Source organism: Hylobates moloch, unplaced genomic scaffold, assembly GCF_009828535.3.
Source record: "Hylobates moloch isolate HMO894 unplaced genomic scaffold, HMol_V3 SCAFFOLD_10, whole genome shotgun sequence".
NCBI classification, from domain to species: domain Eukaryota; kingdom Metazoa; phylum Chordata; class Mammalia; order Primates; family Hylobatidae; genus Hylobates; species Hylobates moloch.
Genome location: NW_026652285.1, coordinates 70306831 through 70321578, shown reverse-complemented (window position 1 = coordinate 70321578; position 14748 = coordinate 70306831). Strand labels below are relative to the sequence as shown.

Below are 14748 nucleotides of genomic sequence, written 5' to 3'. Positions count from 1 at the left end.
AACTAAGGCCTAGAGAGAGGCAAGTGATATTTGTTTCATGGCAGGGCTGGGCTGAGATCCTGCTTTTTTTCTGGGTCTGTCTTTTTGCTGTTTTGGGTCTGATGCAGTTCTCAGCCCTGGAGTAGAAATGTGTTGCTTTTGGCCTCAGCTGTGCCCCAGCTTACTCAGTGACCTCTTGCAAGTCCTGCCCTCTCTGGTCTCAGTTTCTTCATCTGAACAAGGGGTACCCTGGAACAAGCTGCTCTCTGCAGGATCTGCCACCTGAAACCTTCACCTAAGGGAAAACTACCTGTGGGGTGATCTGGGTTTGCTGCAGAAACTAACAGACACTGGCAAGGGGCCAGGTGCATTCAACCCAATTCTACAACACAAGCAGGAGGTCAAAACCCAACCTTTCCAACCAGAATCAGACTGATGTGGGTAGATGCTGTCCCTTATGGAGGGACGCACACTTCAGAGCTGTGCCCATGACTGCTGACTGCCACCACCAAGGCCCTCAGGTACACAGCCCGCCTCCTGCAGGATGACGTGGGCAGATTTCAGCCCTAGTTAACAGAAGAGTCCCCCAGGAGATAGGGGGCCCCCATAACTGGAGACATGCCAGCAGAGCCTCTGACCACCTAACCAGGAGGTCTTCTGAAATGACTATATGAGGTAAAGAAGTAGGACCAGATGGTCCCAAAGTTCCCTTCTAGCCTGAAAGCTTTTCTTTGTCCCTCCTTAGTGAATCTGTGTTCCGAGCCCTACTCTAAAGTTCAATGGTCAATACAATAGTCCATCAAGAGACTGGGAATGATTAGAAGTGAAATTGGTCCCTCCTTACCAAGGAGGGGCAGATGATCATTGCACAGGGCGATTCGATTCTGGAGCTGAGGTGGAGACTGCAGGAGGCCACCTAGCCTGGTAGGTTTCAACCCAAGCTGTGTACATTAGAATCCCTTTGCGAGCGTGCAGGAAATACAGATGCCCAGGCCACATTCCAGACCAACTGAAGCTGAATCTCCAGAGTAGGGCCTGTATGTTCATATAAGCTCCACAGGTGATCTGCAGTACAGTGAGGATGGAAGACTGCATGTGTACCTATTTGCAATAAAGATGAAGAGGACAGCAAGCTCCAGACAGGAGCTGGGACTCAACCCAGATCTCTTAAGTCCTGGCTGGTGGCTCCTTAAAAGTCCAGAAGTGTTGTCCCAAGCCCTCCCTCAACATCTCTGGGAACCGCAGCTGCAGCACAATGGGGGTTCAGTGCCCCTGTTTGCCCCTTCCCCAGCTGTGGTTTATTCTGCTTGTCTGTCTGCACAGGCCAGATGCTCATGTTCCTTGTCTTATTCTCCATTTACTCAGTCACTGGGGCTCACTCCCGTATGATGCACTAGCCAAGATTGCCTTAGTGTGCTCCAGAACAGAAGGCCAAATCCCAGGCATTGTCAGGGCAGGAGAGCTCTACAGGATAGGCTTACCTTTCCCACCTGTGTGGCTAGCACTTCACAGTTTACAAACTCCTCCCACCTCCACTCAGTGACACATGCTATTCTAACACAGGTCAGGCAGGCATTACAGTCCCCATGTTCAGAATCAAAGACCTAGCCTCAGAGAAATGAAGAAACATCATGCCAAGGTCACTGACTGCCAAGCGGTAGAGGTGGAGTCGCATCCAGAGAGCTTCCCGGTATGCCTCTGCACAGCGCCATTCCTTGGCCAGCCCCCTCCACCCCAAGGGACCCAGACTGCACACTTACAAACAGGACACAGGTGTCTTTGGACAAACTTTTTTTTATTATTATTTTTACATCTAGAATAAATTATTTAAATTATTTCACAGCAAGGGAGAGGGATAGGTAATTTTTATCAGATATTTTTTTAAACCATCTGTTTTTTAAATTACGTTTTTGTTTATGTTCTTGAGCTGATGTAGTGGAACTTGCCTAGCACATTCAGGTCCCAGCCAGTTGGCAAAGCATGCCCTCATCTCCTTATTCCATACCCTGGGCGTCCCCTTTCTGTTAACTCAGGAACTTTCTGAGAATGAGGACAGCACTAGGAGATGAGCTTTGGCGGGTATCCACCTTAACGCTACAATAATTGTGCTTCCTGGAACAAAACTTGAGATTGTATCATAGAGGGAAACAGGAAGTCAGAAATCAAATCTATGCTTTTAATTGAAACCGTGCCTGAAACAGTTTGAATGATTGTTTTAATGTTGTTTCTGAAATTCCTTGTACCTTTGTGAAAAATAATAATAATAAATAAAAGTGAAAATAAATAGATGTGGAATGTGCAATGGAAATAATGTAACAAAATAATAAACATCTGGCCACTTTACTACAAGGAGCTTTCCTTTTCTTGATTCGTTCCACAAATACCAATTAACTATCTACTGTTGGAGTCAGACACCAAGCTGGAAAACAGGCAGAACAGACAGTCTTTGCCCTCTCCAGTTTTCAGTCGTGGCTGGGGGAATGGGGAGGGCCAGGATAGGGAAAGCGTAGGCTGTTCTGGAAGGAGAAGCAGGGAAGGCTTCCTGGAGGAAAAGATAGTAAGGTAGAAACCTGCAGGATAAGTTGGAATACTCAGGGCAAAGGGCATTTGGGAAGAAGAATGTTCCAAGCAGGGTAAAGTGCACGTCCCCCAGTCTTGAAAAAGCACAGTGTGGAGCATAGGCAGGGCGGGGACCAAGGATCTTAAGAAAGAGCTAAGGGCTTTATAAGTGGGAGTCGAGACTTGAGCCTGGGGGGCAATTGGAATTTGGGGTGGCAGTGTGTGTGTGAAAGTTGTCAGTACCAAAAGAGTCACTTATGTCCAAACCAAACTAAATGGTGCTCCTGTAGTCCCAGCTACTCCAGAGAATGAGGTGGGAAGATCACTTGAGCCCAAGAGTTAGAGGCTACAGTGAGCTATGATCGCACTATTGCATTCCAGCCTGGGCAACAGAGCCAGATCCTGTCTCAAACAAACTAAATGGTGCTGGGAGACCATGAAGTGGGGGGCCCTCATCGACGATTTGGCTGGTAACAGGAACTATTATTGCAAGAGATTCCACCAAACTGCAACCTTGCACAAAGAACCACAACCTTGCACAAAAGCCATGATATGTGGACATCTGCCCAGCAACTGCCTGTTCAACTTTTGGACTGAAGCCACCTGTATTAATTCTTGTAACCAAGTATTATTATTTTAAAACGATCTGGCCGGGCACGCTGAATCACGCCTGTAATCCCAGCACTTTGGGAGGCCGAGGAGGGCAGATCACGAGGTCAGAAGATCGAGACCATCCTGGCTAACACGGTGAAACCCCTTTTCTACTAAAAATACAAAAAATTAGCCGGGCGTGGTGGCGGGCGCCTGTAGTTCCAGCTACTCAGGAGGCTGAGGCAGGAGTGTGGCGTGAACCCAGGAGGCGGAGCTTGCAGTGAGCAAAGATCACGCCACTGCACTGCAGCCTGGGCTACAGAGCGAGACTCCGTCTCCAAAAAAAAAAGAAAACAAACAACACCAAAAGTTATGCAATCTTTCTCGTTTTGCCTTTAAAAGCCTCTGCTTTCCTTTGCCTCCCTGAGTACTCCGCGACCCCACCCCTTGGGTGCCATGGCACATTTATTCCCGAATTGCAATCCTTCTGCTCAGTCAGAGATAAACTCAATTGGAGAATCTCTGTGTCCTTATTTGAGGTTGACGAAGTATCTTACAGTTGTGGGAATGGTTATCTTCCCCGGGAAAAGAGCAAGAGAGGAACAAGGTAAAGTGAGAGGAGCACCACCGAAAGTCACAGCCAACTTTGGTCCCATCATTAGGGCTGCAGTTTTCTGGGCGTTACTGGACCAGCGTCATTAAGCAGGAAGCCCACCCTCTCCCAGCTGGCTCATTAGGAGCCTCCTATTTCTGCTGGGTCCACCTGCCGGCCTGGGCGGGCAGAGGGAGCACCCTGCTGGTCAGAGGATGCTCCGAGGCCCGACGCTGCTCCCGAGGGCTGTCACCCACCTAGCGGCCGGCCGGCCGGCCTGGAGCCGCCCCGCCCACGGCCTAGGTTTCGTTTTCCCTCGGGGGCCCCGCCCCGTGCCCCGGGGAGCGGGAGGTGGCGGAGATGAATGGCGGGCGCGGCGGCCAGGAGCCGGACCCCTGGGGAGTCGGAGCTTGTCGAGGGAGGCGGCTGGCGCTGCCCGGAGCATGGCGACCGCGTGGCTGAGCTCTTCTGTAGCCGCTGCCGCCGCTGCGTGTGCGCGCTTTGCCCGGTGCTGGGCGCTCACCGCGGCCACCCGGTGGGCCTGGCGCTGGACGCAGCGGTGCACGTGCAGGTAGGGACGATGGCGACGGGGTTCGCCGCGCGGCAGTTGGGGGAGCCAGCCCAGGCATAACGGCCGAGGAGGGGGCCGTTGGCGGGTTACAACCTGGAAACCAAAGGTGCCCCAGAGGGCGTCTAAGCGGTCGATCGAAAGTTCAGAGCGGGAGTCTGAGACCCAAGGAAGGGCAAAGGCGAGCCAAAGCCATCAGTTGAGGTTCAGAAAAGGTGGGTTTAGGAGTGAGAGGTTGGGAGCCCAGGCTGTTACCCAGATGTCCTTGACCGTGTCCACCATGGCCGATCCATTGGGCTGGAAGACAGTCTGCCTTTTAGTTAACAGAGGTACAAACTCTCCCTCTTAATAAACAGCCCTGTGTAGCTCAGAAAGTCACACAGACATCTCAGGTTTACTCAGTCTGCAGTCCACAGAAAGGGCCTGTGAACCTTGAGCTGAAGACGGCCCGACTGCCCTGGGAGCAGCCTCAGCTGTCACTACCTACCTCCTCTCCCCTCCCCGGCCACACAGACACTCCCATTCCTGCTCATGGCATCCCCGGGTGAGCCATTATTATTACAGCCATTTTACAGGCCACAAGAGGAAGGCTCTGGAGGCAGGGGCAGGCCTTGAACCCAGGACTCCATTAGCCAGATGCCCCCAGCAGGGCCATTTGTCACCATGGAACCCTCACCTATGCATAATCCTAACAGTGCCCAGGGGCTCTGGGGTCCTGCTCCAGCTTCCCAGCTGACTTGTTCTGCAGCTCCTCTCAAATCCTTCTCTCTCTCTGGGTTTCATGAAGCCTGGGTGAGGTAGGCCCTCCTGTCTGACAGATGTTGATCCTACCACTTGTCTCCAAGAAGTCTTCTGTAATGAACTCAGCCCCATCGTGAGCTTTTCTCCGGTACTGCATGACTCCAGACCACCACATTGTGACAACCTTGAACTCAAAGGTGAAAAGGGGATCATGGGGGACAATCCGGTGGAGTCGTGGGCTCCAGACCTGTCCCTGCCATCAGACCCTTCCTTTTTTTAACATATGAAATGGATGTAATTATAATAATGGCTCCTTGAAAAACTGTTATTCAGAATTAACAAGGCTGCTTTCCACAGATCTGGCTCAAGAACCTCACCCATCCATTTGTCCATCCCCCTACCCGCTACCTACTGTCAACTTAAAGTAATAAGATTCACAAAATATGATTAAGTACAGAGTTTATCCAAGCCTAAAGCTTGAGGATGGCCAACTGGGACCATAGATTCAAATTTCTGTGACTATCCACTCTGATGAGCAGCAGTTACATATAAGTTTTTAAGGAAAAAAGAAGAAACAGTTCCTAAATTGTTTACCAAGAATTTACATTCTTGGTAAACGTAAGCATGACATAAGCAGTCGGGCACAGTGGCTCATGCCTGTAATCCCAGCACTTTGGGAGGCTGAGGCAGGAGGATCACATGAGGCCAGGAGTTCGAGACCAGCCTGGCCAACATGGTAAAACCTCGTCTCTACTAAAAAATATGAAAATCAGCCAGGTGTGGTGGTACACATCTGTAATCCCAGCTACTCGGGAGGCTGAGGCATGAGAATCACTTGAACCCAGGAGATGGAGGTTGCAATGAGTCAAGATCACACCACTGCACTCCAGCCTGGATGACAGAGTGAGACTCTGTCTTAAATAAATAAATAAATAAATAAATGAAAAAGAGAATCTCTACGGCAGAACAACACCAAACCTATTCCACTGGGGAGTCAACTAAAAACATCATGAAGAAAATCCCAAGCCTTCTTTAAAAGCCAGGAATTGGCTTCTAAAACTTTTTCTACAACATTCCTTGTTGTAGCCAGGAAATAATTCAGGATTTAGTCCAAATTGTAGGAAAATAAAAACTCAAAAACAATGGCCAGGGCTGGAATCTAATAACAGGAATAACAGGTGTGCATAACAGGTGTGCTAAGATTTTCTTCCTAAACATAATTTTTCTCTCTCTAGTTCCCTGTTTTTACCAAAAATGAGTCTTGATAGGACAAATTTACTTGCAAAGTAAGTTTTAGTATTATACTTGGCCTGATAATTTGCATTATTGGGACTTTCATAAGGAATTTTGGATTCGACTTTTTTTTTTTTTTTTGAGACACAGGGTCTCACTCTGTCACCCAGACTAGAGTGCAATGGCATGATCTTGGCTCACTGCAACCTCCATCTCCCAGGCTGAAGCGATCCTCCTACCTCAGCCTCCCAAGTAACCGGGACTATAGGCATGCACCACCATACCTGGCTAATTTTTTTTTTTTTTGTATTTTTTTTGTAGAGACGGGGTTTCACCATGTTGTCCAGGCTGGTCTAGAATTCCTGGGCTCAAGTGATCCTCTTGCCTCAGCCTCCCAAAGTGCTGGGATTACAGGTGTGAGCCACCACGCCTGGCCTGGACTTGACTTTTAAAAGCCTCACAGCTAAAAAGCCAAACCAAGGATTCACCATCAGACTATGCCTGTGACACCCATACACATTGGGTGAATTCTTCTCCTCTCAAGGTCCCAAAATATATTGAGGTTCCTAGACCTGTCAGAAAGTGACATTCTTTACTTACCACAAGGTTGGGAACCTTGTAAGGGAACTGTGTAGACAAGGACCAAGCCAGTCCAGTCTTTCCAAGGGTCTTTTTTTTTTTTTTTTTTTTTTGACAGGGTCTCACTCTTGCCCAGGCTGGAGTGCAGTAGTGCAATTTTGGCTCATTGCAGCCTTCGCCTCCCAGGTTCAAGTGATTCTCCCACTCCAGCTTCCTGAGTAGCTGGAACTACAGGTGTGCACCACCACTCCTGGCTAATTTTTGTATTTGTTGGTAGAGATGTGGCTTCACCATGTTGGCCAGGGTGGTCTTGAACACCCCGACCTCAAGTGAACTGCCCACCTCAGTGTCCCAAAGTGCTGGGCCCCCTTTTATTGTATTTTATTTTATTCTTGTTAACATTTTTAATAGAGGCGGGGTCTCACTATGTTGCCCAGGCTGGTTTCAAACTCCTGGACTCAAGTGATCCACCTACCTCAGCCTCCCAAAGTGCTGGGATTACAAGCCTGAGCCACCAAGCCTGGCCCCTAAGGGTCTTTTTATGGGCTCTGTAAACTTGATTTCAGTTCCTGAAAGCAGTCTGGTCATATATGAAGATATATCATTTCAGTCAAAGCCTTGGTAAAATTACCAGTGTCTCCAATGTGGTCTGTTACGAAAGAAAACATATTCTTATTGAACTTATGCAAATAACTGTGTTGTCATAAAATAAGAATACTCACAAATAGCCAGGTGTGGTGGCTCATGCCTGTAATCCCAGCACTTTGGGAGGCTGTGGTGGGCGGATCAGTTGAGGTCAGGAGTTGGAGATCAGCCTGGCCAACATGGGGAAACCCTGTCTTTACTAAAAATATAAAAATTATGCTGGGCACAGTGGCTCATGCCTGTAACCCCAGCACTTTGGGAAGCCAAAGTGGGTGGATCACGAGGTCAGGAGTTCGAGACCAGTATGACCAACATAGTGAAACCTATCTCTACTAAGAATACAAAAATTAGCTGGGCATGGTGGTGGGCACCTGTAATCCCAGCTACTCGGGAGGCTGAGGCAGGAGAATTGCTTGAACCCCAGGAGGCAGAGGTTGCAGTGAGCCAAGATTGCTCCACTGCACTCCAGCCTGGGCAACAGAGCAAGACTCCGCCTCAAAAAGAAAAAAAGAAAAATTAGCCAAGCGTGGTGGTATGTACCTGTAGTCCCAGCTACTTGGGAGGCTGAGGCAGGAGAATTGCTTGAACCTGGGAGGCGGAGGTTGCAGTGAGCCGAGATCGTGCCACTGCACTCCAGCCTGGGTGACAGAGCAAGACTCTGTCTAAAAAAAAAAAAATTAATTAATTTTAAAAATGAAAATAAAAAATAAAATAAATACAAATAGTTTGCAAACTTTGGAGAAATCAGGTAGAGAGAAAGACAAATGTTTCAATTTTGCTCACAAAAGTATACTTTATCCAGTTGCTGTGACAAAAGAAAAAATTTTCTTGACTGAAAAACAATATAAAAAGAATCAGCAATGTTTCAAATTTTTAAAATCATAAAAATCACTTTTATCCTCTATCAGTTTAGTCCCATGTAAATAATTCTTGCTTTGCTTGATGTTGGGTTAGCAGTCTGCATGAATGCCTCAGGTTTTTATTAGAGTTCTGGAAGCTCTTAATCCAATGGTATGATATCTGAAGTTACCAGAAACCTGTATTCAAGAGTACTTGTCAGGGTTTTATCCAAAAATTTCTTTAAAGAAGAAGCAAATTTTGTAGCTGATTATAAACGACTTTTTTTTAAAAGAATCAAAGTAAAATAAAAGTTGTCGGCCGGGCGCGGTGGCTCACGTCAGTAATCCCAGCACTTTGGGAGGCTTAAGCAGGCGGATCACGAGGTCAGGAGATCGAGACCACAGTGAAACCCTGTCTCTACTAGAAATACAAAAAAAATTAGCCGGGCACGGTGGCGGGCACCTGTAGTCCCAGCTACTTGGGAGGCTGAGGAAGAAGAATGGCCTGAACCTGGGAGGTGGAGCTTGCAGTGAGCCGAGATCACGCTGCTGCACTCCAGCCTGGGCGACAGAATGAGACTCTGTCTCAAAAAAAAAAAAAAAAAAAATTGTCTGTGGATGATAAAAGGCTTAGAATAGACACGGTCAAAGATGAAATTGACCAGGCTATTTGGTTATTTGTATGGCATACAACAGTTTATCATAATAATTATGATAATGATATACTGATAACATATACCAAGACATATCAGACTTTTAGGAATGTCATACAATTTTGGAACACATTAATAATACACTTTTATAAACATAACTCAAAGAAAGTTAAACATCATTTCTTATTTGACAATATTTCCCATATGACTTTGACATCCCAAATAAGCCTAATGTGTCTCTTTTGGACTTCCAGGGGTCCTGGTTTTGCTCAAGTTAGCTTGGGTCAAAAAGACTTAATTTTTGAATTTGAAATTTAATTTTGAGAAGTATCTCAAATATTAAAGGTTTAAAACACTTGACATAAAAATAAGAAAGGTTTAAAACACATGATCAAAATAGAATCACAGGTCACTACAAAATAATGGTAATTAATTTAGCCAAAATGATAATTCAAAGATTTCAAAAAGCAAAAACCACTCTGATAGAGGAGATTCAGTTCTCAATCAAGAGACCTAATAAAGACAGCATAGGACAAACTCTCCCTGGTTACCTTTTCTTTGCCATTTATGCAAAAGTAAATACATCTTTTACCATCTCTTATTAATACATTACATTTTTATTCAAAGGAGAAAAACAAGTTTTATTTTTAGGCCAGGCACAGTGACTCATACCTGTAATCCTAGCGCTTTGGGAGGCCAAGGCAGGCAGATCACTTGAGCTCAGGAGTTCAAAACCAGCCTGAGCAACATGGTGAAATCCTGTCTCTACAAAAGATACAAAAATTAGCTGCATGTGGTGGTGTGTGCCTATAGTCCCAGCTACTTGGGGGGCTGAGGCAGGAGGATTGCTTGAGCCTGGGAGGTCAAGGCTGCAGTGAGCCAAGATTGCACCACTGAACTTCATCTTGGGTGACAAAGTGAGACCCTGTCTCAAAAAAAGAAAAAAATTACTTATGTGTTAGTATATTATCAATCATCCAATCTCAGTCATCTTTGACTACACAAGATAAGATTTCCATAAACCTTCGATAATCTCTCATTATTTTCTATTAAAGAGCAGATCAATGCTCTGATAAAACCCGGTTGTTCCAACACAAGAGCCCAGACTCTGGCCTTACATGAGTGTGCTTTTGATATTAATACTTAAGTTTTAGAAAAACTGATAAAAAATTTCCTTCTTTTTTTTTTGAAATGGAGTTTTGCTCTTGTTGCCCAGGCTGGAGTGCAGTGGCATGAACTGTCTCACTGCAACCTTCGCCTCCCAGGTACAAGCAATTCTCCTGCCTCAGCCTCCTGAGTAGCTGTGATTACAGGCGTGTGCCACCACACCTGGCTAATTTTTGTATTTTTAGTAGAGACGGGGTTTCTCTGTGTTGGTCAGGCTGGTCTCAAACTCCTGACTTCGTGATCTGCCTGCCTCAGCCTCCCAAAGTTCTGGGATTACAGGCATGAGCCACCACACCCGGCCATTTCCTTCTCATTTTAACCAATTTGATCACATACAAAATGTCTTTTGTGACATTAATCTTCCACAGACCTTCTAGACTTTGCTTAAATCTTCAGTTTTGTCCTATACTTCCTTTTTATTTTGGCATTCTACCTTAGGACAAAAATTTACTTCCCTTTTCCCATTATCATTTTGACTACACAAAGTTCTTTCTCATGCAAAAGAAAAATTACTGTCTTTCAACAGTCTTTATTTACCAAAAACACATCTGACTTTCTTTATACACTCTGTAAATAGAATTGTTTATATCAAGTAGTTTTAATCACATATATTAACTACAATTTTCACTCTTAGTAACCCAGATTTCCAGTGAAAAACCTAGGAAGTAAGTAATTTTTAGCTGTTTGCTGCCAGCATTTGTAGATGAAAATAATTTCATAATTTCTAGAAAGATGGCTCCTCCATTTTTTTTTGTTAACAGATCGAAATATATTTAGCTTTTCTATACCATATAAATGATTCAGACATTTTATGATGACCTATTACTTCATTTAACATAACATGATATTAAGTTACTGAAAACAATTTTCGTTTGTTTGTTTGTTTGTTTATTTTTGAGACGGAGTTTCACTCTTGTTGCCCTGGTTGGAGTGCAATGGTGCGATCTTGGCTCACTACAACCTCCGCCTCCCGGGTTCAAGTGATTCTCCTGCCTCAGCCTCCCGAGTAGCTGGGATTACAGGCATGCGCCACCATGCCTGGCTAATTTTGTATTTGTAGTAGAGACGGAGTTTCTCCATGTTGGTCAGGCTGGTCTCGAACCCCCGACCTCAGGTGATCTGCCTGCCTCGGCCTCCCAAAGTGCTGGGATTACAGGCGTTAGCCACCGTGCCCAGCCTGAAAACAATTTTTTTTTTTTTTTTTTTTTGAGACGGAGTCTCGCTCTTTCACCCAGGCTGGAGTGCAGTGGTGCGATCTCGGCTCACTGCAGGCTCCGCCCCCCGGGGTTCACGCCATTCTCCTGCCTCAGCCTCCCTTGTAGCTGGGACTACAGGCACCTGCCACCTCGCCCGGCTAATTTTTTGTATTTTTAGTAGAGACGGGGTTTCACCGTGTTAGCCAGGATGGTCTCGATCTCCTGACCTCGTGATCCGCCCGCCTCAGCCTCCCAAAGTGCTGGGATTACAGGCGTGAGCCACCGCACCCGGCCTGAAAACAATTTTTAACACTATGAAATGTTCATTTATAAACTTTTATCCCATTTACATTTATTTAATTTTTTCATTCTTAACAATTTTGCCTGAATAGTTCATTAAACAAAGCTAGCCACCATCAATTTATTTCTTTGCTAATCATTTCTATAGCCTGTGAATGTCATCCTCCCAAGCAGCTGGAACTTCAGGCATTCTCCACCATGCCCAGCCAGGTTTTTTGTTTTGTTTTGTTTTGTTTGTTGTTTTTTGGTAGAGATGGGGTCTTGCTATGTTGCCCAGGCTGGTCTCAAACTCCTGGCCTTAAGTGATTCTCCCACCTCAGCCTCCTGAGTAGCTGGGATTACAGGTGCAAGCCACTATGCTCAGCTCTTGAATCTCATTATGTAAGGTTGACACTATGAATACTCATTTTGCATCCACATACCCACTTTCCTATCCATTCACCCATTATTCATTCATCCATCCATCATTCACCAAACATCTATTCAGCATATATTTTGGGCCATGAGTCAAGGAATAGATCAGATTCTTCCCTGACCTGGAAGAGTTCCCTGGCTGGTTGGGGGAGAAGCTGGCAGCTCCTGATAATTCTTTTTTTTTTTGGAGACAGTGTCCCACTCTGTTGCCCAGGCTGGAGTGCAGTGCTGTAGCGGCATGATTATGGCTCACTGCAACCTCCTGGGCTCAGGTGACCCACCCCTGACCTCAGCCTCCCAAGTAGCTAGGACTACAGGTGCATGCCACCACGCCCAGCTAATTTTATTTTATTTTATTTTATTTGCGGTAGAAGCAGAGTCTCATCATGTTGCCCAGACTGGTCTCGAACTCCTTGGGCTCAAGTGATCCTCCTACCTCCGCCTCCCAAAGTGTTGGCATTACAGACATGAGCCACCATGCCTGACCAGCCCCTGATAATTCTGTTCAATTCAGCAAACACTTCTGGGTCACCCCCTGGTCCCTGTGGGGAGTGGGAATGAAGCGAGCCTGCCCTCAAGAAGCTCCCAGTCAATGGGGCAGCCAGATCTGGGCCCAGCAGCTGAGTGTAAGGCCAGCTGTAAGAAAGGCTAAGATGGAGATGAGATCACACTCTTGGGGAAGGGGAGTGCAGAGCAGACTTGGGGAAAACAGCAATTTCAAAAAGCAAAGATATGGAAGGTGGGAAGAGCAGGAAGCATGAACCCCACTGACCTCTCACACAGTCCAGGGCCAGAGGGTCACAGACTCCCTGGAATGTATGTTTCATGAGGACAGCACCTGGAACAAGGCCCAGCACATAATAGGTGCTCAGTTAATACTCAATAAGTAGATGCTCTTTCCCAGACCCCAAGCTGTTTGCCTTAAAGTCCTACTTGAAAGGCTGGAAAAGCAAGTCACAAGCAAGACTTGTCCTAGATAAGTAAAGTGTGAGGAGGGAGTGCAAATCAAGATTTGAGGCATACCTGATGTGGACCTCCGAGGATCAGAGAGGTCCTAGTCCCAGCTCATCCATCAACTTGCCACATGACTTTGGGCAAGTCACCTCACCTTCAGATGCCTCCACTGGAAAAAGAATACAAGGGTAAAAGGAAGTGACCCCTGCGGGGGGCCTGTTATTTGGAAAGTGACAGTATTATGACTTTTTTCCTAACTCCTTCCTATACAGAAACTCAGCCAAGAATGTTTAAAGCATCTGGCAATCAAGAAGCAGCAGCACACTGACAACATAACCCAGATAGAAGATGCCACTGAGAAGCTCAAGGCGAGTGGACATTTCTTCCTCATTCCGATGGAAAGGCCCACATTTCCCCCCAGACACAAGGGACCCCCAATACGGAGCCAGTGAAAAGTAAAAATCAACTGTGAAGGGGCAGATCAGGTTTGGTGGGGCCTGGAGCTTCTATAATTCAGGGTTCTTTAGAAAAAGAACACAAAATTGGGCTGGGCGCTATGGCTCACGCCTGTAATCCCAGCACTTTGGGAGGCCGAGGGGGGCGGATCATGAGGTCAGGAGATTGAGACCATCCCGGCTAACACGGTGAAACTCCGTCTCTACTAAAAATACAAAAAATTAGCTGGGTGTGGTGGCGGGCGCCTGTAGTCCCAGCTACTCGGGAGGCTGAGGCATGAGAATGGCGTGAACCCGGGAGGCGGAGCTTGCAGCGAGCCAGATCGCACCACTGCACTCCAGCCTGGGTGGCAGAGTGACACTCTGTCTCAAAAGGAAAAAAAAAGAAAAAGAATACAAAATTACAGACAGAATTAGGTGCAAGACCATGAAGGGGCCCTGCAAGTGAGGGGCCCTGAGCTCCGGTTTCCTTTGCTTTGTGTCAAATCTCTGGTTCCTTAGTGTCATCTGCCACTCTATTGGAGGAACTAGCCCATTATCCCAAATTGCCTTAAACAAAGCAAAACACAGCTTAAGGAATATGCAGATATCTCTTTAATTCCACTGCCTTGCTGAAAGAAAGCAAGTAGGGTACAGATCTGTTCCACAAATAGGTACTTTCTTCACTCTCCTTTCATAATGATATTTGAATGGATTCTCTGTGGATTTTGAATGGGAACTTGAGGCTGACATTATTCTAAGTAACCATTTTGACCTGACAAAGTTGTTGTGTTTTTAGGGCCTCAGGGGCTGGTCACTTCCCCTTGCATCCTCTGTTGCTCCCTCCCCCTTTCATCCTCTGTTGCTCCCTCCTCGCAGTGAGGGCTGGTGTGGGAGGCCCTCCTGGGGCCTGCCCCACTGACAGCTAGAAGAACCCCTGCTCTGCACTTTGGGAGGCCAAGGCTGGAGGATCACTTGAGCCCAGGAGTTCGAGACCAGCCTAGGCAAGATAGTGAGACCCCCCCCCATCTCTGCTAAAAATAAATAAAATAAAATAGCCAGGTATGGTGGTGCACGCCTGCAGTCCCAGCTGTTTGAGAGGCTGAGGTGGGAAGATCGCTTGAGCCCTGAAGCTTGAGGCTGCAGTGACCTAGGATCACGTCACTGTGCTCCAGCCTGGGCAACAGAGCAAAACCCTATCAAAAAAAAAAAAAAAAAAAAGGAACCCCTGACTGATTCACCCAAGAGGATGAATGGCTCTGACCATGGGAGAAGCTGGCACCCAGTTTCTCCTGTGACCAGGC

At 46.6% G+C, this 14748-nt stretch overlaps 1 protein-coding gene across 8 annotated transcripts in view; it reads left to right on the top strand.

Moving 5' to 3' along the window:
* Window positions 1-4021: 4021 nt before the first annotated feature.
* Window positions 4022-14748, top strand: part of TRIM14 (tripartite motif containing 14) — a 51323-nt gene continuing 40596 nt past the window's right edge. For 5 of the 8 annotated variants that reach the window (XM_058445062.1, XM_058445061.1, XM_058445058.1 and 2 more), the window contains exons 1-2: window positions 4022-4292; window positions 13283-13378. In XM_058445062.1, the coding sequence (XP_058301045.1) occupies window positions 4086-4292; window positions 13283-13378 (303 nt within the window). In that variant the 5' untranslated portion in view covers window positions 4022-4085. Of the gene's footprint in view, window positions 4293-4320; window positions 4505-5076; window positions 5228-13282; window positions 13379-14748 lie in introns of those variants that run through there. The other 3 variants (XM_058445063.1, XM_058445060.1, XM_032164648.2) reach the window with 3 other exon arrangements.